Source organism: Candoia aspera, chromosome 1 (genome assembly GCF_035149785.1).
Source record: "Candoia aspera isolate rCanAsp1 chromosome 1, rCanAsp1.hap2, whole genome shotgun sequence".
Classification (NCBI taxonomy): domain Eukaryota; kingdom Metazoa; phylum Chordata; class Lepidosauria; order Squamata; family Boidae; genus Candoia; species Candoia aspera.
The window spans coordinates 28503171-28530339 of record NC_086153.1 but is presented as its reverse complement, the minus strand read 5'-3'; the positions used below and the strand labels follow the sequence as shown (position 1 = coordinate 28530339).

The 27169-nt window shown below is 37.7% G+C and overlaps 1 protein-coding gene across 4 annotated transcripts in view; it reads right to left on the bottom strand.

Annotated features, from left to right (window-relative positions):
* Nucleotides 1-27169, bottom strand: part of BCL11A (BCL11 transcription factor A) — a 188227-nt gene that overhangs the window by 9894 nt on the left and 151164 nt on the right. The window contains exons 3-4 of one of the 4 annotated variants that reach the window (XM_063301171.1): nt 5363-5505; nt 3778-3942 (exon numbers count right to left, since the gene is read on the bottom strand). In XM_063301171.1, the coding sequence (XP_063157241.1) occupies nt 3778-3942; nt 5363-5505 (308 nt within the window). Of the gene's footprint in view, nt 1-53; nt 5506-27169 lie in introns of those variants that run through there. The other 3 variants (XM_063301163.1, XM_063301154.1, XM_063301144.1) reach the window with 3 other exon arrangements.

Sequence of the window (27169 nt, the reverse complement as noted above, 5' to 3'; positions counted from 1 at the left end):
TCACTGAGGGAAATTTACAGAGTGTGTCAAATGAGGATACGCAAAGCTTATGGTATGTACTTTAAGCAATATTTTTTTATTTTTATTTTTTTTCAGTTTAGGGACAAAATGGGTGAATGAACAGGGTAATGCAGACAACTGCCCAATTAAAAAAAAGACCCACCCTCCCAAAACACAGACAGTGGTTTTCCCAATAGAACTTAACAAAGACTAGGAAAAAAAATACAATAAAAAGCCAGGTTGCCAATGACCTTTGGTCATCTAAATAAAAAAACAAAACAGAACAAAAAACAAAGATCAAATCTGACACCTCTGTTCTTAACAGAGTGTGTAAGCAATAATAAATAGTGACTTCCATAGTAAAAGATAAAATTTCAGGTTACGACAAACAGCTTTCATTACAGGAATAGAAAAGGCTGATAATAACAAAATATTTTGCATTGCCATATACAAAAAAGGTACTGACTCCAGCGGGGCGCTCTCTCTCTCTCTCTCTCTCTCTCTCTCTCTCTCTCTAATATGCTTTGCATATGAAATTCTTTCCAATCTAAATATATAAAGCACCATTTTATTTTTTTTTCTTTTTGGCAATGGAAAAAAAAGCCTGCAAAACTTTATTTTTTTCCTTTCATTCTATTTTTTAATTTTTTTTTCTTTTACTGCATATGAAGTTTAAGATGCTGGAATGTAAAAGGGTAAGAGAAGAAAAGGGACCAAAGAGCACACTACAGAACAAACCAACATCATCACCTTGCATTACTGCATACAATATGGCAGCAAAAAACAAAGAAACCCCAAAAGAACTTTGATATGTACAACCATCAGAGACGCTCATTTAGTGCGACATTCAAACAGGTTTTTGTTCCCCCTCCCCCCAAAAAATAGCCATTATATGGCCTCTGATCTGTACAATGTCACACTTTCCTTGTCATTATTTTTTGAAACATACAAATATTTTGCACTATATTATCCTGCCAAATTAAAAAAAAATATACTGTGGCAGCCTGTTTGTTTTTTGTTTGTGTGTGTTTTTTCCACTACCAAAAAAGGTAACTGATACCTTTTTTTAAAAAAAAGAGAAACAAGCAACAGTTAAAAATACAAGCTTCATTATAAATACTATAGTGCCTACTCTAGGTGAAACATTAAATTCAAATACCATTCTAGAAATTACAGAAAAAAGAGACCATAAATGTGTTTTTCTTGTTTTCCATTTGTTTGCTTTTCCTCTTTTTAGCATAGGAACCAACAGGAGTGTGCATTTTCCTATATTTAAGTACTATATATTGTTAAACCCTTTCCCAATGTATTTATTTTACAACCTGAAGAGTTGTGTGTATATCCAAGGCATAGGATTTTTAACTATTGGTTTTCAATGAAGAACAGGTCTTGTACACCATCAAGACAATGAATCCTAAAATACATTTTTCCCCTAAACATAATGATTTTTTTTAAAAAAACATAACATTTATATTTTTAAAAGTTTTGTACAAAATAACCACTTCTTTGCACTGTAGGAGCAAGACCAATCACTCAGGTTTTTTGTTTTTTAATATAATTGCAGGACCTGTTCCCATTTACAGCGCCGTAATGTTATGTCCCAGTCATTAGTCAAGTAAAACGGCAAGCTGGCAGAATTATTTATATGTTCATCATGAGATCATGCTCATTAAAAAAAAAATCATTAATCTTGCAATTTTTCCCTTTAAAGTATAGACCTGTAAACTGGGAAAATTGTACAGTGCATTTAAATTGTCCTATCTGAGCAGTCTTAAAAGTTTTTTATACTCAACCTGTGTACCTCTGATTAAAAGAAACAATACAGACACGACAGGCAGAGTCAAGTGCTATGTGAACCTCCAGCGGGGCAGATGCTAGCTTAATCTTAACAGCAATGAATCCTTTTTCCTTGTCAACACAACTAGCACATAGCATATGATTAAAAAGAAACGAAATGAAGAACAACTTTTAGGGAGCACTACTACTCTTTCTCTCTTTCTCTCTTTCAGAGTGTCACACATCAAGGCAATTCTTAATAGCTCATAGTTAATCATCATATCAATATTAGCTTATAACCTGTTCTTAATTTTAAATGGCAAACAGTGCTAATAAATCACTATATATTTTTTACGCTTCAGTAAAATATTATTGCCAGACTGTTTATACACCTTTCCTTATACAGAGGGATTGATATATGACACACAAGGTTGTGCATTGTTAATTTGATTGTCAAGTTGACAACCAACTAGACCTGGGCTTAATAGTTTCTATTCCTGTTGTTAAGTTTTATTTTGTGCCAGGATCACTAAAGGATTTTAAAAAAAATCTTTATACATGAATTTTCTCTCTCATGTATTTAATCATCTTCCAAGGCCTTCTGCACAGTTCACATTCTTTTTATCAACAACATAATAATTTTAAAATGGAAGTGAGGGGGAAGAGGAGGGGAAGGGGAGGGACTGGTGCAGGATGGAAGTATCAGAAGCATTCTCTATGATAATGGTGATTGTTTTAAACTCTCCTAGAACAAAATCAATTTGAGTTCTATGATCACTTTTTTTTTTAAGGTGGATGAGGGGGAATCGAATGATGATTAACTAGGATTTGTTGGGTTTCTTTGTTTTTGTTTTTAGGTAGCCACTGTTGTGAGAAATATAATACAGAGTTATCGGCTAGGTCCTAAAGGACTCATTTACATTGCCCAGTGTGAAAGTTGACCTACAAGTTTAGAACAAGTAGAGTTGCCACCAACATGGCTTAAATATATTCAAGGCACTCAGATTTCCATTTTAAACCAAATTTTTTGCTTATTTCCTTACTGTTCAATTAAAGACTTATCTCCCCACCAAAAATTAACTGATATTGTCAATGTTTTTAAAGACAGAAATCAAGGTAACAAGAAATGTTTTTACCCTTTTCAGTGTTATCTGTCTATCCATAAAGGGTTAATTCAAAGCAGTTTCATTTATATGTTAAAACACAAACATGGATATGATATATTACAGAATGTATGCAGCATGGTTGGTTGTTTAAAAATACTTGTTTTGCTTTTCTTTCTCTCTCTTTCTTTTCCTGGAACATCACTGGAAACAGCCATGGTGCTGTGCATGTGTGTGTGAGATCTTTTTGTCTGTTTGCTCAGCAAAGAATTTGGGGACATTTAAAAAAAAACAGCCATAACATACCATACATGCTGTCTAATTCTTTAAAAAATTAATAAACATACACAACATGTAAATTATTGCACAAGAGAAAGGCTCAAAGTTTGCGTAGTATTGCCCCAATACAGATCATGCATTCAAATGGTGAAAACAGAAAAGAAAGGGAAAAACAAAACAAAACAAAAAGGAAGATGAAAACAGGGGTGCTGGTGACAAGCACTTTCTTAATATCATCCTTAGCTTCCAAAATTTTACTCACAAGGGACTAGAAAATCTCTACACAAGGGGCCAGGAGTAAATTGGGGGAAGGAAGGAGAAAGGGTCAAGGTAATATACCTCTATTCAGTTTTTATGTCATTATTCAAGACTCGATCACTGTGCCATTTTTTCATGTGTTTTTCCAGGGTACTGTACACGCTAAAAGGCATCTTACAAATTTCACATTTGTAAACGTCCTTCCCCACCTGACCATGCGTTTTCATGTGCCTGGTGAGTTTGCTACTCTGGGCGCAGGCGTAGTTACACAGCTCACATTTATAAGGCCTTTCCCCAGTGTGGCTTCTCCTGTGGACAGTGAGGTTACTACAGTTCTTGAAGACTTTCCCACAGTACTCACAAGTGTCGCTGCGTCTGCCCTCTTTTGAACTAGGCCTTCCAGGGCCTGGACCACTAATATGCGGGGTGCTCCCTCCACTTCCTGTACCGCTGCGGCCTGATATCCCTCCATCCATCTCCCCGGGAGGCGTCGAGAAGCGTAAACTTCCATTTTCAGAGGAGTGTTCTGAGGAGGAAGCAAAAGGCGATTGTCGGGAGTCTCCAAAGTTGAGGAATGGATCTTTTAGCTGCCGAGAAGCAGCATACCCAGCTAGCCACTGGGAGTAAACATTTTCAGTGTTAGGCATAGCTGTCGTGGGAAGGTCAAACTCCTTCTCAAGTTTGATGCGTTTAGAAAAAGGACTTAGGGAGCTTGGGCTACCCAAGAGCAGCTTTTTGGACAAACCTCCGGAGGCAGATTCACCAGGGGAACACCCCCGACCATTAATAGCACCATCATCAATGCGATCAGATTCACCAGCTACTGAGTCTTCATCACAAGTATCTCTATGCACCTCAGATTCAGATAAGTGCCCTCGTTTATGTTTCTCACCAAGAACCTGATGGAAAGCCTCACTGAAGTGCTGCATGGAACTCAGGACCATCCCTTGCATGACATCCGGGATAGAACGATTCTCCTCAATAGACCGGGAATTGTTTTCATGGTGCCGAGCTGCTTCTAGATTGATGCCAAACCCATAGTCTGGCCTTTCATTTTCAGTCAAATCCTCCTCCTCTTCTTCTTCCTCCTCTTCCTCCTCCTCCTCCTCTTCTTCCTCTTCTTCATCCCCATTTTCTGGAATCATATTGGAATCATTCTCACTTTTAAACTTAGCCACCACAGATTTGAGGGCACTGCTAGCACTGCCAACAAGGTCACTGGTTCCAGGCTCTGGGGAACTGGCTGTAGAGAGGCCATCATCTGACTTCACAGTCATTGGGGAGGATTTGTGCATGTGTGTTTTCATATGGCGTTTTAGCTTGCTTGCTTGAGTGCATGCATGGTCACAAAGGTTGCACTTGTAGGGTTTTTCTCCAGTGTGGCTCCTACGGTGGACAACTAAGTTGCTCTGAAATTTAAAGGTTTTCCCACAAAATTCACAGGACTTGGATTTGACAGGAGGCTGAGAAGGGGGAGGAGCAGACTGAAGAGGAGGAAGAGGAGGTGTTGCCAGAAACGGTGGCTTGCTGCCTGGCTGGAATGGTTGTAGTAACCTTTGCATAGGGCTGGGCCGGTTCGGTGACAATGGTGGACTAGAGGTGTTTCCAGCTAACTCCCTAAGCCGCCTGGAGAAATCCATAGCTGGAGGCTCCATGGCCATGGGGTTGAGTCGCAGCACCCTGTCGAAGGCACTGGGGTGATGGGTTGCAAGAGCCATTTCTTCAGCACCTAGGCGTTCTATGCGATGTGGATCCAAATGATGCCTTGGAGGGGGACTAAACAAAGGAGGTGTGGGAGGGAAACGCCCTTCTCCAAGACCTGATGCTTCTCTTGCGACTGACCCAGGTATTCTAAGTAGATTAAAAGGATTATTGTCTGCAATGTGAATCCCATGGAGTGGTGGCTGAGAAGGGCATTCTGCACCTAGTCCTGATGGGATACCAACCCGCGGTGTCAGAGGACTTCCATGCTCACTTTCTAAGTAGATTCTTAATCCATGAGTGTTCTGTGCATGTTGTAAGAGAAACCAGGCGCTGTTGAATGGCTGTTTACATGTTGTACACGTGTAACTGCTGGGTTCATCTTTACCTGCAAAACAACACAATGGTAGCATCAATCTTTTAATTATCAAATTATTTCTAACATCAAAAGAGAAGTTAATCTTCATTAAATGAAACGTCAGACTTATCTAGTGTTTTATTCTGTCATGTGTGGTGACCAATACAATACCTTCAAAGCCACCTGTATTTAGTGCCATACTTGCCCAGAAAATGGAGGTTCCATAGAGTGTCTCCCTCATGTGGATTTGTCTAATTCTGCTATAAAGCCTGTGAATCCTATGGCCACTTACTGAGGCAACAAATCCCATCAATCATTCTTCTGACATTTATGAGAGAAAAAGTCACTTTCTGTATATCCTGCATAAATATATAACTTTGGTTTCACGTATCTAACAATCATTGGAATTTAGATATTTATCTCCTTAATATACTTCTTTGTCTACAGAGTTAAAGAAGATCAATTGTTGCAGTACTAAATACAACCATCAATATCAATGATTAAGCTCTCAGTCTTAGATCAGCATAAACATGCTTACTGTGCCTACAATCCTATATACCTGAGAATAAATTTTTTGAGTAGGATTGCACAGGATAACACTATTAGGATTGTAGTCTAAGGACAAAAATACTATTAATTTACCTACATGTTCAGGTAACTTCACTAATTTTAATGAGACTACTTCAATGTAAACTTTACACTATAAAGTAGGTTGTGCAATGCTTTGGATTTGGTTAGGAAGAAATACTTTGGAGCAACTCATTAAAGCAGATGTGTCTTCTTCCAGGATCACATGGCTGCAACTGTGCAATTCTGGAAACAGACCTGGCTGCTTTAATTAGTCACAGAGATGCTCCATTGGCTCATTCTGAAGCACATTTCCCCAGCCAAGTCTAATACATTGCACAACCTTACTACAAAGCTTACTTTAGAATAATTTCCAGTTATTTCAGTGAGAAACTTTACTTAAGATTACAGATGAAGCCAACTGCACTCATGCTTACCTGGAACTATGTCCAACTGTTTTCAGTGGATCTTACTCTTGAGTAAGCATGCAAATAATTGTTGCCTACAGTTGCTCTACAAGTATATTGACTGTAGAACAACTATTTTTGAAATATATAGAACTAAATTCTGAGTGCACAGATTGTAAATTACATAGGAGTAGAAATTAAGTCAATTATTTATGTGTCAGTTTTCCTTTGCAAACATATGAACATTAAAAAATGAAAATCAGTGCCATTATAATATCCCCAGGTTATTAAGACTGGTTAAACTCTCAATCTTAAAATAAAACTTAAAATATATGATAAAGTTTTTGTTGTTGTTGAACTGGCCTAATAACACACACCCTCCCCCTCTGATAAACGGGCAAATTACATATGAGCTAGGAGCTTTGAAACAGCAAGTTTCAAATAAAAATATATTTCAGATAATTCAACTCCCACATCTGACTGAGAAATTAGTTGACTACCTAAATTTAGTGGGGTGAACAAAAGCAACTCACTGGAATCACACTATTTTGCTAGAAATATGCAGCTATATATCAATACTTTATGACTATTTACTTAAATAGATGAGTTGTTTCAACAAACATTTCAGTAGGCATTCCTCCACTTTTTAATTTCATTTTTAGTCAATTGTCCTATAAAGAGGTCAAAGTGCTAAACAGAGTTTTCCCCATTTTATCTTCATAATAATCCTGATAGATTAGGTTGAGAGAAGGTACCTGACACAACATCATCCAGCAGTCTTTGGGACTGAGAAAATTTTGGACCACACACTCTATACCGGGTCTGATACCTCCTACAGCTCACTGGTTCTCTACTCTATGGCAGTTTAATTATCAATTAGCTTGTGGCTGAGTGAGTACATGCAAGTGTGTGCATCTCTACACATATCCAGCATCAACTAGATTTTTATGTGGTGTTCCTGTGTTCATATGCAAGTGGCTAAAATAAAATGATAAAAATTGTTGCCTTGTATATCACCTGTAGATTTAGGTACAGGAGCATGAGAAAACTCCCAAGTGATAATAGTGTATCACAATTTTTAAAAGAAAAAGTAGATACTGTAAAAGAGAAATAGACATAGATAAATGTGAGGCTGCTGCTTGTGGCAGCACACATACAGTCTCCATAATATTTAGCTTCTGCCTATTATTGCCAGTCTTCCTAAAGTCCAAGCCCTAAATCTAAAGACTTCAGAAGAACTCAAGCACTCTGTTTCCTAAGTAATTATCCACTTGCTTGTACCTTCTATTTTAATTATCAATTGACCTCTTTCCTTAATTGGCATCTAACCACTGGTTCCAATACCTTGGCAGAAATGAGAACAACTTCATCCCTGATGGCTTGATTGCATCTTGCATCTAGTTTGGCAGTTCAGACAATCACAGTTTCCTTGAATATTTGGGTAGATTTCCAGCAACCTTTTTGATATATACCAACTTTTATGCCTTAAATAATCTTATTTACCACTGTTATCCTAGCATTTCCTATAGTGGACAGGCATCCTTAAACACACCAGTGAGCAACCAGAGGCACTCTAAGTGCAAGATATGGAACCTATGGAACATTATCTACTTTTCCCCATGTTTTGACTGATAAACTAGCAGTTCCTCTGGTGAGGAAGAGGTTAACAGAGACGACCAAAATCTTTACAGAGATTGGGGAAGAGGTGTCTGAATGCAGGGTCCCATACTCCCAGAAATTTTACCTTGATGTAAAAAGAAATCTGCCTCTGCTGATTCCATTAATCTTGTCCAGAAATGCTGAGATGGATAGAGTACTCACAAATATTATGAAGCCTAGACAATAGAGATAGGGATAGAGATGGAGATGGAGATAGAGACAGAGACAGAGATAGAGATACTGTATACAGATAAATCAATATATAGATATAGATACAAATGATTAAGAATGTGTGTCTGAAGTTCATACTTTACGAATTTCCTGAAAAAAAATATTGGTGTATGAACATAATTGTCTCATAAACATTGAACTGATAGAACGGAAAAGTGCAGCCTGAGCAAGGGCAACTCTACCACTGCATGAAATGAAACAGGTATTTGAAGCTGCAGATGGGCACAGCCCATCCCCCACTTCCTGTTCTCTCAATTGGCTGCCCATAGGAGCCATTTCATGTCATCTAAGACATAGGAATCTCTGGAATGGCTTACTGCCCTTCTAGTTTCCCTACAGGCACTACTATGAGATGGTCCTCAGAATGATATATTTATGAGGCACCTGTGGTACTTGTGGCCACCTCACAATGTCATTTGGAAGGCTCCTTCAGATTGATATCTAAAGAGCAGCTGGTCAGCTTGCGTGTGTGCCGGGGGGGAGTGTCAGCACTGCTGCTAAGGAAGAGGTTATGGGAGTGGCAGTTTCTCCTCTGTTTCAGGCAGTGGGTTTGATCTGAACCCAAAGGCTATACACATTCCTCTGCCCCTGCTGGATCTGGATCCTGCCAACAGCCAGCATACAGTCCCTGGCATTGCTTCTCTATAGCAATAACCACCTCAACCAAAAAAGAGTTTCCCACTTCTCTAGATATAAAAATGTATTTAATTATTGAGGCATAGCCCAAAGTCCATTTTCCAGGATTTCTACATAAAAATCTGCATTGCAGGAAACACCTTGGTTGAAATCATTGAAAACACGCTAGTCAGAGTAGATAGCATTGAGCAAGACAGGCGAGCAGTTAAACTCTGTATAAAGCTGCATTACATGAGCTGATTGTGAAGTTGATGACTTGATTGTTTTGAAAATGCATAAATTGCCAAGAATTACAGGAGAATGTGTATGTTTGTGTGAGGGAAGAAGAATATGTGTTTTTGCGAATGCCCCCACGAATACATATTGTATTAGTCTTTGAACGACAAGCTGAGTTTACAATGGTATTTGACTGCAAGATATACTTCTGTAATGACCTGTAATTTACTTTACAGCAGTATTTATACTTGTACTCAATATAACCCAGTTGTGGGCAAACCTTTTTACAAGATTAGACAGTAGATGCCAAAATGAGATTTTCAAACGCATGCTTAATATATGTGCAGGTGGAGAAGAGGGAGAAAAATATGAAGTGGATGAATTTTGAAAGAAAATGTTGAAGTCCCTATCAACTTATCTTCATTGTTCTTGTTTTCCTCCTTACTTCAAGGATGAAAAAGAAAAGCTTTATAAGGGGATTTTCATTATCTAATGTATTGAATAAATGACTTTGGAAAATGACAGGAAGACAGCCTTACAGCAATGTCTATCACACTGAGGGTTCCCCCACCCCTCTGCCTTCTTCAGGTTTCACGTTTCTCTATTATTACACATTTTGTCTGACAATCTGAATTGGGTGATTTAAAAAAAATGAGAGAGAATCAGCCATTTCTGGCAGATGTTTAATATTTTGGTTGCTTGAAAAAAAGCTTCTGGAACAATATTTAACACTACATTCTTTTGCCAGTGCCAGCATTTTAATGTGGTGTAGTGTTTAGCACAGGGCATTGGGGCACTAGAGACACTGGCAAATAAAGGGATACGTCTTCTGGAAAGAAAGAATCATGAGTGTGCAAATTCCCATACACTTGCTTTTAAGATCTGGGAAGGGTCTAGATTGATTAAGGAGAGCAAAGTTAAATTTAGGGACACAATGCAAAGGCAATGGACAATGCATCTAATTTTATTTTATTTTTCTGCTGAAAACTAGAAGATTTAAAAGAAAAAAACACCTCTTACAGCAAGTGATGCCATCAGCCTCCAGTCTACTAACAATACAATACGCTCCTGCTTAGCTAGTTTATGTATTAGGTCAGTGGAAATAGCACTGTGTCTTATAATGAGGATACAACACAGTTTTTGTAATTGCATTTTAGCATTCCCATCAACTAGATATTCTGGATCAGAAGGGCAGCTGGTATAATCATAATGTCAATGAGAAAGGCTGTTACAGCAGAGAGTAAAGATTACATGGGGGAAAAAAAGCAGCTTTGAAACTGGTAATTATTACCAGTCCACTAATAGCAAATGATGCATTACAATTTTACCGTATAATCTGTATTTCATTCAGCTTCTTGTCAGGGCAGTAGATTGTATTACACTGTTCACAATGCCAAAATTTCTAACCTACAGTCATCAATAAAAATGTTATGTTCCATAATTCAGCAAATGACTTTCTTAACAACATATTCAACTGTTCTAAAGGCTAAAGTCAATTTTACATAGATTTTTTTTTTTAAAAAGTATCACTGATTTACTAGTCTAAGCATAAAATGTAATATGTTTCTTCATTTGCTCAGATGAAAAACCAATTCCCATGTTTTGCCATTCCTGCTTGGTGACTGGGGGATGGGATGGGATGGTTAGGAAGGGAGGGGGAGGGGGAGAACAAGAACATGTAAGCTGGGACAGCGAGGCAGTTTAAATCCATGGGTGATTTACCACCTGCTCTGAAGAAACACAATTTCTAATTTGTCTATTAGTAGTTGATTAATTATGAAAGCTATTGACTGACCATTTTACCTCCTGGAGATGTCTTTACCAGTTAGTGAAGGATTTCTAATGCATTAAAGATTAGAAGAAGGCAAATGCAGCAAAAAGTTAGCAAACTTGCACTAAAGGCAAGGTGAAGTTGCAATGTTTTGTTTGCAGCAATATGATACATCTTTCAGCTTCTCCACCCATACATAAAGTGCAAAGTGACAAAATGTCCAGCCCTCTGTGCATCACACAGTATTCCCCCCCCCCCATGCTTTGGCAATTCCTTCCACTTCAGTGAGAGACAGAAAGTATTAGACCAGTATTTCTCAACTTCAGCAACTTTTAGATGTGGGGACTTCAATTTCCAGATTTCCCCAGACAGTATTCTAGTTGGGGAATTTTGGGAATTGAAGTCCACACATTTTTGCTGAGGTTGAAAAACAATGTATTAGACAAGGAACACAAGGAACCATGCCAGAGGGTAAGACATCAGAAAATAGGAAAGCCAGGACGAAGAACTGGACAGGACCAATACAAAGATTAAGTTTAATATATCCTTAGTTCCATTAAATCAATTTAAAATAGATAATATATTTACTGCCCAAGAATATAATATTTTCCTTCTTTTACATTAACACTTGCACCTTGGTAGCAATTTCTGGAGGGGCCCTGTGAACTGAATCCAAGACTTTTTTGGGAGGGGGTACATGCAGCCTTTAGGTCCTAAGTGTGTACCTCTGCTGTAGGTTCAAGGAAAAGGTTATAGAAAGGGCTATATATACTTCGATTTACTAGCCCCTGATGAGATTCTACAAATACTGGAGGAGTGACTCAAGCATGTCTAATTGTTCATTATCATCTACTATTCCACAAAATTCTTGGTATATACTTGTAAAAGGTTGGGAAAGGAGTCTAACATTTTCTGCATTATTGCAAATGTAGCAGTTTAGCTAAATGGCTCATGAGCACCATCAAGTTTACAACCTACCCAAGTATTAAATCAGGTGACATATTCAATTGGACTTACAAAAATCTAGCCTCAGAAGGTGCTTCTGATTGTGAATAATATGTCATTGTCTCTGGCTTGAGGACTTGTTGAAGGATGTGTTCCCTAGTCCTGATGGCTGCTTTAGGTAATGTATCAGATTTTCAGCCACTTGGCTGAAAGCCAGCTCCCTCTGGTCCCTGAGTGACTAAAACCTGAGCTTGGTCAAGGCTTGCTACATAATTTAAAATTATGAAGTAATTTATAGGGAACCCTATTTAGATCCTCCTAGCTTTATGTTACTTGTATTCATCCCTAACTTTTCAGAGGCCAAATGAAAAACACATCCACTTCAATAAAATGACAGCCCCAACCATTTGCTCGAGTAAAGCACTCTTATATCCTTTAGTACACAAATGTTGGGTATAGTTTAAGGACAATAAGGTATTATTTACTGAGGTTCTTATTATGAGAAAACATATAAATAGGGAAGCACCATTTGGACTTCCATAGCAAGACCTCAGAGCAGGAATAACGTAAAGCAACTGCTTAAAACTGGCTAGGTTACCTCAGATATACTAGATACCTCAATTACCTCAGATATTCTAGACAAATTAAACACAGGAGATTATTTTATTTATTTTATATCCCACCTTTATTATTTTTACAAATAACTAAAGGCATCGGACATACCTAATACTCCTTCCTCCTCCTATTTTTCCCACAACAACAACCCTGTGAGGTGAGTTGGGCTGAGAGAGAGCGACCTGCCCAAGGTCACCCAGCTGGCTTTCATGCCTAAGGCGGGACTAGAACTCTCAGTTTCTTGGTTTCTAGCCTGTTGCCTTAACCACTAAGCCAAACTGGAGATATAAGTAGAACGAGAGTCCTACATACATTTGAAGTATCTTCAGCTTACAATTGTCTTCTCCTTCAAAGGGGAAATATATGTGGTATAAGTCACATTTATATTTCCCTTGGATGCCTCGATGAAAACAAGTATGAATTTGGTTCCCAACATGTTAAACAATACAACAATACTCACTCATGCTTCCACTCCCTCCACAGAGCATCTTTATTTCAGTGAGATTTTTGGGACATAGATGGGTAGTGTAACTCAGATCAAGTGAACAACAGTGTATTATCATTCAGCAGAGACTGTACATCTGCACAGAACATGCACATCCCTCCATGATGAAGGAATTGCTGGTGCAAGCTAAGGCATATGTATATGCCTTCTGAATTGCCACTCAACTTTTTTTTTTCCTTACTACCATTATCTGCACTGAGCCATCTGGAAGCCCACACAGAGGCTTACTGAGAGAATATCTGGGGAGGTCCCTGGCTGGTTGAAAAGCAAGCACCCACCCATGTTCTCCATCCTTCTGCTCCTGAATCAAGATGCACAACAATGCAACAGTTTATTTCAATAGCTAAAAAGGTTTCTTGCATCCTTAACCATGTTGATCATCAGTAGGCCTCTGTACATTTTACAGTTCTACATAGATGCAAAAAAGCCCAAGTCTGGAAGTATCACTGAATTCAGAGCCTGAGCATTTCAGCTTACATTTAATAAAAGCAAGTTTTATTCTCCAAGGGCTGGATAGATGGTCTTAAAGAATGAAGCCCCAGAATTACCAAGAGAAATCTCAGGTTTTCAACCACTTAGAGGCCTCTGTGCTTTGCATAGTGCCTTCTAACGTCCTCTCATAAGCATGGACCCTAGTCTAGACACATGGATATCATTATTTTACACCCAAATTTATATGGTTCCATTGGGTATTTTTCATGCACTTGACAATGTACCAATGAACTCAAATTATGAGCCCAAGATGATGCTGTGGGCAACAGTTTCAAGCTAACCTTCAAATACTAGTGCCTTCAAATACCAGTGTCCATTACTGTGTGATATTGATGTCATTTTGCTTAAGTGCAGAATTTGGGAATGGACCAAGAATTTAGCACTACCCCTTAAGGCTTTGGAAGCCAATGACTATGAAATTTCTGAATCCAGGAGAGGAATTATATTACAATTTCAGAAGACTACACATTCTCACTTTTAACCCATTTGAAGCTTTTTATATTCCCCTGCAATGGTTAGAAACATTTGTGTTTTTGGGGCTAGGGGGAGTGTCTATGAGGATTTGAACAAAAAGCACAAACATATGGACATTCACTTGTTTTATATAATTTAAACAGACTGAAGAATTCAGTTTTTCTTCATGCACTGTTGAATTATCTCAGCACATTTTTTTATTTCATTTGATATTATTTTTTAATGAAACACTCACATACACAGAGCCCTAGGAAAAAAACAGCCCAAGTTCCTTAACGCTATATGTGACGTGGTGCAGATTATTCCACTATTTGAAAATAAAACAATAGGTTACAGCTAAGAGACAGCTGGAACAAACCCAGGCCAAGCATGATCGAAGACTATCCTATTTAGCAAATCATGCTAATTTAGCCAAACTGAAGCACTCTGTTGCCAAGATTCAGCAGACCTTTACCATCTACTAAGGATGGAACTTTCTCTAACTGCCTCAAAATTGTCACCAGCATGAGGTTTGTGGCTTATAAAGAAGCTTTTCCAAAGCCTGTCAAGAAAAAACAATTAAGTCTATTTTATTTATTTTGTTAGATTTATATCTCAAGTTGGTTTCAGGAGCTCTTGGCACCATACACAGGACTCTCTCCTCCCACTTTTCCCCCCAACAAACCTGGGAAGTAGGTTGGGCTGAAAGAATGTCACCAGCTATCAGTAACCCAGTTACTTTCTGTGGCTCACCCAGTGAATTTCTAAGGGTGGATCTGGACCAGGGTCTCCCTGGTGCCAGCCCAACATCTTAACCATTAACCACCCCAGTCCTCTGAATTCTAGTAAAAAAATTCCTGTATCTATCTAGTAAGCCTAGTTCTTACAAAGAACAAAGCAGTGAATCTACCTACATTTACTCTGTTATATGTTTGGACGTTTGTACTAGTTCTGACGGGGGCAAGGGAGGCTGTCCAAGAAAATCCCAGGCTACATTCTATAGACAAAGAAATATGTCTGCTTTAATGCCGGACTCATCTGAGTCACTACCTGTAGTACCAAATGGTATAGTGTACAATCTTAAGTGTACTTAAGATACAAATTGATATCTTCTCCTTTGTGAAAAGATTAAAACTTTTGCCTGTATATGCCGTTCAGCAGATAATGCTCTAGCCCAGTGCTTATAAGCAATCTTTGGGGCTTGGGAACAACAACCACTGATTGGTGACCACTATATTTTCGGAGCCACTTCAGCTGGTTTTACTTGTGCCTCTGACTTCTTCAACCCTTTCATGAGACTGCAAGTGCAGCCAGATAAGAAGACAGTTTAAATCACTTCTCACTTTAAAAAGACCATCCCAATTATTCCCTTCCCCCACCTGAGTCACTATTCAACAATATAAATATCACCTTCATCTCAACATAAATAACTATGAAAGCAACACATGAAGGAAGGATTAAGCCTTTTAATGTGGACAAGAGAAAGTAGTGAAGTGAGCTTCAGCTGTCACTTTTAGTTACTTAGACTTACTTTCAGCACATTCAATTTAGATATTCCCCACCACCCCCTTTTCCCCAACATTCAGTCTAGAAATGCTATACCACTTTGAAAGGGTGCAAAGAGTTAAACTTCCTATACTAAACCCTAGTACCACTGGCTTGTTTGATTCACTCTTCAATTTTCACCCCTATCAGTACTATAGTTTCATTGCATGTAGCACGAGTCGGCAAATCCAACTTCTGAATGCAAGTACTGTAGTACAACTTTTGACTGAAGCCAAGTAAGTGGGAGCGGCTATCAAACAAGGCTACTTCTAGCATTCATGTCACATGGCTGCACTGTTCTATCAAGGCTGGATCAATGGGCGAGAGCCACCTGGTTTTTTTCTCTGCCCTGCCAAAGTACCAGAAGGAGGAGGGGGAGAAACACACTGTGTTTGCTCCTAAGAGCCAGGAAGGGAAACAAGAACATGGAGCAGAGAGTGGGCCAGACAGAAGGGCCCCTGCTGTGCCACCTCCTTCCCTGCCCTGCTGTGCATGCAGACCTGCCAATTCTCTGACTTTCAACATGAAATGCAAGTTTTACAGTATCTCTCTCCCTCTCCCAAACTTCAAAGGCTTGCCTTTATTCTAATAGGTTTCATCTACACCAAATCATAACCAGTTCTTGGTCATTAAGGTAAGTTTTTCAGGACACAAATAATGCTACAATTAAGCTCCTTCATTGTCTTCTCGGGTCCCCAAACTTCCATGCAAGTTAAAGAAGTGTAATAATGCTGTTAGGACTGATAGATGACAAAGTCAAGAAGGATTCACACCTCATATAATGATGAAGGGAACTTGTACTCAAGCTTCGTCCTACTCATATGCAGGCAGGTCTACAGATGGCAATCTGAAGTGGGAATTGTGGCAGAGTTCTGACCTGACAGTACAATTTCAGACTGCATGAAAGGGAGATAGACTTTATATAGTCTTATCTATGTTAAAGGGGAGTGGGAAATTCTATCTTCTGAAGTACAAATACATGTTCATGGCTCTTCCATCTATTTCAAAGTCATTCTGGTCATTAAAAATAAGAACAGGCAGTTTTAACTGTGCTCAGAAACAGATCTGGGAAGCAGAATAATTGTTTTAAGTCTGCTGAAGAGTGTTCCATATATTTGTTTCCAATCAGTAATTTAACTCCTGTATTTTTCTGAAGAGGGAGAATTTGAAAAATAATGATTTTGACCATTTTAGACAGGACTGACGAATGGAATGGCAGGGGAGGATGGATGTATGACTAAATGATATGTCAGTAATAAATGGGGGTCGGGGGCAGGGATTCTGACAATAGGATGAATCTACTTTGCAGACACTCTATTTACCATTATTGAGCTTTGGAAGGAGAGTTTGTACTGGAACCTGCATGCAATTATGAAGACAAATCACCTCATAACATGAGATCTTTTTCATGAATGCACAAAACAAAGCAAATTAAATTATTAGAATGCATCATCTTATTAAACACACTATCAGAACTAAGTGCTTCAGCATTTTAACTCATTTATTTTTTTTATAATATCATTATACTCATTATTATTATTTATTTTATAAATAAAAGATTGACATCACAATCCTGTACAGGGGTCTCAGAAGGTTTTTTTCCCTTTTTTTAAAAAATAAGAACTTCCATTAGAATTTTAAGGTAAACTTAAAATACGAAGTAAAGAATACAGAAGAGCTTGAATACAGAGTTAAAGAAGGTCTTTTCCAAAGTTAAGTTGCATGATGACCACATGCAGCTTCAATCTGCTGTCATCCCACTAAACTCAGTGAGACTTTTTTATCAGTACACATGTATAAAATTATGAAAACGTAATGTCATTTAATTCAGTTTTACTCAAATGACCACTTCATCCAGCTTTTCCAGATAACTCTATGCATTATTTTTATAATAGATCAATAGGCTTGATAAATCTTCAGTTGCTTGCCTGGGTCTGGAAAAGCAGGAGAGATCAGAACTAGCCAGGCATTTATAGAAATTGCATTTAGTTTTGTGAGTCAGAAATTGTGTGGGCCTTTTTCAATGACCGAGTGAGGGAAGAACCAATCCATCTATAGCCTTAAAAAGAGACTTCAAAAAGAATAGCAGTCATTGATATAGCTAGAAAAACAAAACCAAAGCAGGGCCAACTGGGAAGAAATGATGCAAATTACATGTCACTGCTGAAGGGAAAGCAATGGGGATGGAAGTGAGAGGGTAAAGTATTTAAGCACTTAATTCTGCCAAATTGGTAATGGAATGATATGCTCGCCAATGTGCTAATAAGCTTTGGGAAAGCTTTCCTTATTTGTAAGGACAACGTCCAATATGTTTAGTATTTGTACACAATTGGCATTTTAGAAGAACTAAAAATCTAGAGTTTCCACTGTTGCATGGCTTCTGTTATGCTACTCCAGAAATTTAAGAGCTCCAACTTGTGTAGGATGAATCAGAGAAATAGCTACAACTTGTATCAGTGTGTGCCCTTCTAGGAAGTAAAAGAAATGGGAGTAGGAAGCTTAGTAATGTGAGCAATCCAGGTTACCTTACTAAGAATGTAACAGTATATCTGCTAGAAAGCTGCAGTATCTCCATTGCTGTTGAGGCTTAGTAAGAATTGGCTCCAAGGGCCTTTATACCTGTGGCTCAGGGGGCAAACATGTTTTTCACTGTATGAGCAACAAAGGGAGGAACTATGATCAATCCCTGCAGTGGAAAAAAAGGAAGAAGTGGAATAATTTTGTTTCACATTGCCCAGATTAAATCATGTTCATAAGAAAGAAATGGGGTGGGACCTCATCAAGCACTGGCTGTGATTCCACAATTGCGCTGTTAAGCAACCACTTGCTATATACACTCATAAAGAAGACACAGCCATAAGCAATCATTCTGAAAAGAGGACAACAGAAATACATGATCAGGAAATGTTCATTAAGAAGTATTTTTAGAGGAAGGATGTGATCAAAGGCTAATCTATAATCCTTGCTAACATTTTGTTTCCCTAGAAGGCCATTTTAAGAATGAAACCTGGGTGAAGGACCTCCCCTTTAAACAGATAAATGATGTTAGCTGACAATCTGTTATCAGATTGTCGGCCTCGTCCCTCCTTGCACTGATCTTAGTGGATGACTGAACAAGAATTATAATCAGATATGCATAATGGCTGCCCTCACAGGTGGTTTTTTCACAAAGATACTAGGGATTTTCTGAAACTCAAAAAATTAACATTTCCAGAGCTCACTATGACAAGAACTTATGATCTGACTTGATGCAGCAAAAGTTCAGAAGTAGACAACTTCCATCAAAAAGAGTATCAGTTTTCACCTTTCGTCTCAATCCTACACACATGTTGATACTCAGCTGCCTTCCACCTTTTGAGATTCAGAGCATATACCCACTTTCATCCTCTATCAAAAAACAGATGAATGACAATGGGAATAGAAAAGAAAATTAGAATCTTCTTACAAACAGAAAGTTACACACAGGAAAACTGATAAATTTTAAATGAGAAAGAGAGAGCAATCATGATAAAATCAGAATGAAAAATTAAGCATAATGAGTAAAGGGGAAAGAAGTCTTAGCCATTCCAAGATTAGTAAAAATATACTACTGGTCAGCAGATAAGATTTTTAAAATGTGACTTGATTAATAAGACAAGAGGTTTCAAATTTCAATGAAAAGATGTAAGGAAACATATTGCCTTCATTTGCCAAAACTAAGAATAAAGTGTTATTAAATGGATTTTAGTAAGGAGACATGTTCTTTATGTTAGCTCATAGAAGAGACTGTTAGGTTATAAACACAGTCATTTTTGTGTACACCCAAACCAGAAATTGAGAGTGTTTATGTCAAAGCCATAAAAACTGCCTGAAAGGTATTCAGCTATGGTTCTCAAATCTGTCTCATATCTAGGTTTTGGGTTTCATTTCATTCTAGGGCCTTCAACTAACATCTGAAAAATGAAAAGATTTTAACAGTTCCTTGGTGATGTAATTTCCTAATCACATCCTGTCCTTGACCACTCTGTGAATTCACACCTGGCTCTTTAATGGGTGTGGGTCAAGTACAACTTCCAACCACAATTACTAAAACCACTGGCAAAACAGGTGTGCAGGCTAGCTAGGGTAGTACCTTATCTCCTTTGGTGATATGCTTGATCTTCTAATAAATAATGCGTTTCAACATTTATTTATAAACATGAATCACCTAATCTTTTACTCTATTTTTTTTAGGAAAGTAAAGTACAGGTATTAGAAAGACCCCTCAAATGGCAGAAATAATTGCTAGAGGAACCATGTTGTAAATCTGACATACTGAGACTGTCCAAGATATTTCAGATTTTGAAGCAGAAACTCCAAATGGCATCTTTCCACACTCCAGTAAAATATAAACTGAGTAATTGACAATTGGATATCCCCAGATGTGAACTACTGCACCCTGCCTAATAGAAGATCTGGGTCCTGTTGACCTTTTGCCACTTAAAAATAATTATATGGTTCTTTTCATAACAAGGTTATAATTCTATTTACTGCTCTGGAATAAAATTTTGTTTCTCTTGTAAACTCCCACACAGCATGTGTGCATCTTTTGTTACTAGAGACGCCTGCACAAACTCAGATGCCAGGGAACAAGTCCTCCTTTCCTTCTCCTTTCTCTTGCTATCAGGAAAAAATATATTGGAACAGCAGTTCAAAGCTAAACTAGGAATTTCTTTTTTATTCATCTTAAATGTCAAATGCATGCTTGTCTTCAGACACGACAATATTGAAAGCATGGCAAAAGGAGGAAAACAGAATGGGAGAATAATTAATTGTTACCGCTTGCACTAAATTCCCTCTTTTCTCCATCTGGCCTGTAAAAAATGCGCACAAGGGCATAATCCAGCCAAAGCTAAGTGCTTAGAAGTCCCATCTATTTCATTGGGGGAGAATTAAGAATGTGCTTACTTTTCTAGTTCAAGTTATAAATGCTTAATTTTGGCCAGATGGATTCCAAAGCTTTTTGCTACCCTAAAAAAATTCATCTTCAGTCAAGTTCAAAGAAATGAAATTATATCTGTTCACTTGCTACTCTCTTGTACCCTTGCTAGTTCTAATGTTGCTGGTTGTTTCTTTGCACCACTATGTACCATTGGTGGATAGCCCATAGCAGTGGAATTACTTCCAGAGTTAGCATGAGTAGCACCCTTGACTGCTTCCAGTAAGAATGGGATGAACAAGCAGAATATGTTATTTATAGTTTACACTTATTTCTGCTTTTTCATGCCAAAGCTGAGAACAACCAGGTAGTTTCCAGTACAAACTAACTAAACAGAGGCCTGCTAAGCTCCAATCATACAGCTCACTTGAGTCACTCACAAAAAGTAGTCTTTGTGGCCAACGGAAGCCCTGCCCACTTTCTACATTGACTAGCTTAATGCTAGACTAACAGTGTTAGACTAACAATGAGAAACTACAGTACCTAACTGGACCCTACTAGCACCTATCTGACCTGCAAAGTCATAGAAAAAGCACTGTTGTATCTGGATCACATACGCAGTCTGACTATTCTAAGCCTTAGCAGTTGTCATTCATATGCCTCCCCTATTGTAAGAGGGTGTAAGAATAACCTTGGGAGACAGGAGGAAGAACCACTGCCTAGACAATGGTCAGACAAGAGGTATCTCAACCCACAGTAGGAATGGGGGTGGAAAAGGAGTCTCAGAAGGAACCCTTCCTAGTTCTCTAGAAAGTAAAAGCAAGGGAGGGGAGAAGTGCTTTCAGACTTCCAAGATTCTGTTACTGTAACCTTACAATAAAGGTAGTATTAGTACTCATGGTTTTGGTTTCCTGCCTGGACTACCTCATAGGACTGACACCTGTGTACTAATGTCATCAAATTAATCTTAGTCCTCTAACCTTCAAAGGCAACTTAGGTACATATATATGCAATACAGCCATTTTACTGCTGGTACTCATTTGGTAAAATAAATGCCAGCAATCAACACCCAGATATGCAAAAATCAACACAAGGATTAACACCAGATGAACCATCAAACAGCACAATACACCCCCATCAAGGAACTATTAACTCAGGTAATCAACCAAGCAGCAAACAACAGCCCAATCAAAGAACTCCCAAGGAGAGAACAACACCCCCACCAACACAAGCAGGGCAAGCCACCGTATATAAACTAAGAGCAAGGCCCACTCCCTCTTCGCACTGAAGATGTTGCCTAGTCTGGCAATGAAACGTCTGCAAGAAAACAGCAAGGTTCAGAGAACACCAAGGACTCCACAAAATTAATTATCCAACTCATATGACACACCTTTTAGGAAAAAATAATCAGTGCAAACTTACTTAGGCATTTTTTGATCCTTAAATTGTTGCTATTTTTTTAAACATTCATTTTATTAAATTTTATTTTTGACCAGTAATACTAGGTTTTCAAAACAGAATGTTGTATATTTCTAAACTTTAGCTGTTTCTCTTTAATTGTCAAGTTGCCATGTGGCTCATCAAACATAAATAATAAGACGAACAAGCTATGATAAAGTTGGAGGCAGAATTTTATTATACAAACTGAAATATAGGAAGTAAACATAAATAAGGAAATAAATGCAAATAAGTTTGAAAAATTAATAATAAAACAAATAATGGTTAAATTACAAGTGAGCAGATACAGATTTGATAGACAGCTCAGTGTTCTATCTATTCAACTTTATGATAATTTGGATCGTCAACTATTAAAATGATTTTGAACCATTAACTAAAAATGTTTCTCATCTGACTAATCAATCAATTTTTTTTAATCTGTTCAATTGTGTCCATTTCTTGGAGACTGCCAGGACAAATCCCTGCAGTTTTCTTGGCAAGGATTTTTCAGAAGTGATTTGCCATTGTCTCTTTCCTAGGGCTGAGAGAAAGTGACTGGCCGAAAGGTCATCCAGCTGGTTTTGTGCCTAAGGTGGGACTAGAACTCACTGTCTCCTGGTTTCTAGCCTGATGCCTTATCTAGTACACCACACTGGCTCAATCAATCAATACTATCTACTTAATATTCATGGTATTCTAAATCTCAATTTTGTTGTTTTCTTTAGATATTGAAGGATACAAATTTAATAACTTAAGTTTAACAGAGCTGCCACTCATAGTTAAAAGAAAGTAACATCTTTTTTTCTCTCCATTTCCGTGGAATGAAAATAATCACACAAATATAAATATAGTCTTCTCTCTACCAGCAAAAATATACTTCTACCAGTTAATCAACTAAAGCTTTTACTAATTAATTTACAGCAGGCCAAATGTGGCCCTCCAGATGTTGTGAAACTGTTGTCTACCATTCCTGACCATTGGTTGGAGCTGATGAGAGTGGAATTCTAACATGTGGAGTGTCACAAGTTCCTCATCGCCGATCTGAAGTTTATAACAGAAGTGCTCAATTTATTCCAACCACTCATAATCCTTTGTATATATGTGATTGGCTTTTCTTTGCTGTACAGACATATCTATTCTAGTGTTGATTGCAATAGTTAAAAGGAAATGTTGCTCATGCCACTATGAAGGAGAAAAATACCACTTTGAATATAAGCATACTCTATTCACTGCTCCCAATTGTTTTCACAGAAATCCTGGTTCTGTATTAAATTAAAAAAGCAGAAACAAACAGCTTTACAAAGTCAGAAACAAATTTAATTCTGATTAAAAACACCCTATCAATGAAACTTATGGACTTATTCAATACTCTTTGGATGTATTGTCACTGCTTTTTAAATTGTGGAAAAGAGATCCAATGTTTATGTGAGCGCTTGAAGTGCTTTATAATGCTTGTTGTATTCATTTCTGCAAGAAACCTAGGAGGCAAGCTATTGTTTAATTTTTACTTAACTCACAGGAGATTGTGGAGCCACTACCATTCCTTTATTGAGATGTTGTGCATGTACAAGATTTTGGTTCAATGTCCAGCGTTTCCAGTTCAACCTATCAGGTAATAGTAATACTGAAGAATGCAGCTTGAAATTCTGGAAAGCTGCTACAAATCAGAATAGATCATATTGTGCGTGTGTGTGTGTGCGTGTGTGCATGTCTGTATTTCCGATTTAGTAAAAGACAGATTCATATACTTCTGAGGAAGCCCATATATGAAGCCTAATGTAGTTGCTCCCCAACAACATATACTCAGTGCCATAATATGTCTGTACATAGAACCTCCATACTGTGATCAAATTTTTAATCATTTTTTAATCACTGATACCTCCAATCTCATTGGATTTGCTTTTGATTCTTATGTAAGTGGGCAGTATAATAAGCTACTACAACAACCAGCAAGTTTAAAAATGAGAGGATAATGATTATTGTATCAAACCGGTCCTCCTGGACTGAGCAATTAAGGCTGTAATTTTGTGAGCACATACTAGACAATACTCTTCAATGTAAGTCTTCCTTCTGAGCAAACCATGTAGATCATTTGGGTGTCATGTTTCTTTTAAATCTCATGTGTACAATAGAAGTCCCAGAGTGTATCATGGCCATTATTACCACTTATATCTCAATATTGCCATTACCCAATACTGCCATTCTATGTCAAGTGAATGGCCTTCCTTCCTTCCTGGGCCATTATATAAGAGTACAAATTCCACCCATTAAAAAGCTCTGTTCCTGAGGTAAAACCAAATGGCATTTATTTTAGTATTTATTTCATTTGGTCTCCCTGATTCAGGCATTTACTTATCTCAGGCTCAGGCAACCTAAAATTTCAAAGCAACTCTCCCTGCCCAGCACATGAAGTGCTTCCTATATTCTATATTTTCACTAAGAACCGATGTGTAAAACAAAAATGGAATATCTGCCTGTGGTATCTGATCCAGGATCACTGGTATATTTTAGCAACCATTTTATGTTGCAGTTATCAGTGATGAATTTAAATGGTTAACTAAAATTCCTTGTGCCTCACCTAGTCAAGAATTATGAGCAGGTATATCCAAATAGTGTACTAGAACCAGAGTGTGTGTGCCATCTCAAAAACTTTTAGACTAGTAAATGTAACTGAGAGAAAATAATTCTGAAGTATAGAAGGAAGAGGATGCTCATCTTTGGGTAAAAAACTTCAAAGGCCAGTCTGCCCACATGGTATGACAAGAGCTATTCAACCCACAGGCTTCAGACTGTCTGCAACTGCATGATCCACTGATGCACACCACAATTTTCCTCAGTGTCAGATGTCTCTGAAACAGAGACAGTTAGACTACTCTGAGCTTTAGGTCTCTGGTTCAAGTTTAAAAATCAAAACACCTTCAGGGATTCTGAGACAGTAGCAATACTATAATTAAACTAATTCAGATTTATCATCAGATATGCCTTGGTGTGAACACAGCTTCTTTATTCATTAATTCACATATCCAGGTTCATAAAAAAATGCCACTTTAAATAAGCCTGTGGTTAGTCATGTATGTGCTGGTTTTGATACTTATATAAACTTCAGAGTGTAGGTACAGGAGGAAATATCTCTTTATATTATTTTTTACTCCTAAAAAAAAAAAAACCCTCTATTAACAGGAAACAGCTCTGAGCTTGGCAAAACAGAGATGGATTGTGCTGTCCCTCAGAAGTCTAGCACAGCTGCCAATCAACTGTCATTCTTTTATTGGACTTCAGAGTTTGGCGATCAGCCCCCCTCCCCAAACTTCTGTCTTCAAGTTGGCAAGTTAATTTGCCAGTCTGGAAGTAATTTTTAAAGGCTTAATGCCAGGATGTGGAAAGAAAGTTAAAAGCTGTCCCTTTTGCAATTGAACCAGACTATGAGAAAGAATTGGAAAGGGCTAGAATTGGTGGCAAATGTTCAGTTTGGATTCAATCCTCAAATGAAACTCCCCAAGCAAATGAGAATTGATCACATAGGAGGCTGAAAATGTTAACTCATCAAAATCCCTCCCCCTATTAACAATAAATCCATCAATCAGAAAAAAAATATAAAGATGGTGGTATGTATATATACTGTACCTATATAAAATTAGGTTTGCAGTTAAAAAGTGTTTAAAAAATCAACATATAAAAATACAATAAGCATCATCCTATTCTGTGGTAACAATCTATACACTACATCACCCTCCCCTCCCCTCAAGATTCTTTGGTTTGGGTTTCACAAAGACATGATAAGCACCTTGTGCTCTTTGGATGAAGGGCATAATAAGTACAATTATTCTTTTTTATATAAGAATTTTATTAAGTTTCAGATAGAGATAAAAGCTACAGAAAAACAAAAACTACAAAGAAAAAAGAGAACTAAAAGAAGTCTGGAAACACAAGAGAAATTTTAAAAAAAAGTTACAAAAAGAGGTAACTTCTGTCTTTTAACAGCAAGTATATACAACAAATCCATAATTAATCCCTTACTCAATATTAGACCAAGATCACATTATTTCTATAAATCATTCCATTGGTACATTATAGAAATCACTAAGTATAGTTGCTCCCTCCTCTTATATTAAAAGAAAAAAGTATATAGCTATAGCTATAGCTGTATCTGTATCTCCTATGTTTGTTTATGTATATGTATACAGTATGTGTGTGTGTGTATATATATATCTTCTAATCAACTCCCCTGATAACATTTATTTAATTATTTCCTTCCTACTACTATTCTACTATAATAAAGATCAAACTAAAATATATATAAATTGTCTACCATTATACTTGATAGTACAGCAGTTTTAATCATCTTAATCATTGTCAGACCAAAAACCAGACATTATTGTCATGAGCACTGATGGTGAGCAGGAGGAGGCCCCTATCCAGGGGGGAAAACGCATGCATAGTAGTGAGGAGTTGAGCAGTCATTCAAAGAGACACAGAACAGAACTGCCTTGACTTTTGGGGTTCATCTGTATGGGTTTTCTCACGCTTCTTCAGTTTGTTAGGATTTTCTGTCTAACGTAGCAGTAATAAAACACTAGAGACTTATTCCTCGTCTCAGCGTGGTTCCTGACTGATAGGACAATTATTTTTTTATACGTTAATAATCTTAATCCAAATTGTTAGAGATAAATGAAATTAGCCAAACCCTAAAAGCTATCCAGATAAACATTCTTAAACCCTTATCCCATCTCAAAATAAACCAAAGCATTTACATATCCCCACAATACACACAAAGCTTTTTTCTTAAAGAAATCAAACAGCCCAACTGACCCCTCAAAAACTCCGACTCCTCTTCAGAAAACCTCCCATACATAGCAACACTTTCTTTTCCATGGCATTCCATCAGAAGATCAGTTTCACTTACGACTTCTAACTCGATCTCTCCCTTTAATTTCTTCAACTCAACTATCCAGTCTTCATCCAGAATCTCAGCAGAAGTTGAAGAGACATTCCTGACGCTGTTAAAATCCTCAATTTCATCCATGACATCCCCAGCCAGAGGAGACATTTTAAAACTCATATTTTCCACAATATCCTGAATGCCTTGAATAAAACCTTGGTAAGAATCAGAAAAAATCTTCTTGAAGTCTCGTTGGAAGTCCGAGAAAGTCTGTTTGAGGTCCTCCATGTCTCATGCAGTAGATTATGGTGCCCCTTAGAAGCTGTGAGGTTTCAGCTGGCTTCTGACTCAGAAAACGAAACTCTTGAGTCAAAAGGGGAAACAGAAACTTGCCAGGCAGAAACCAGGAAAGCAAAACCCAGAAGTGACTCAGCAGCAC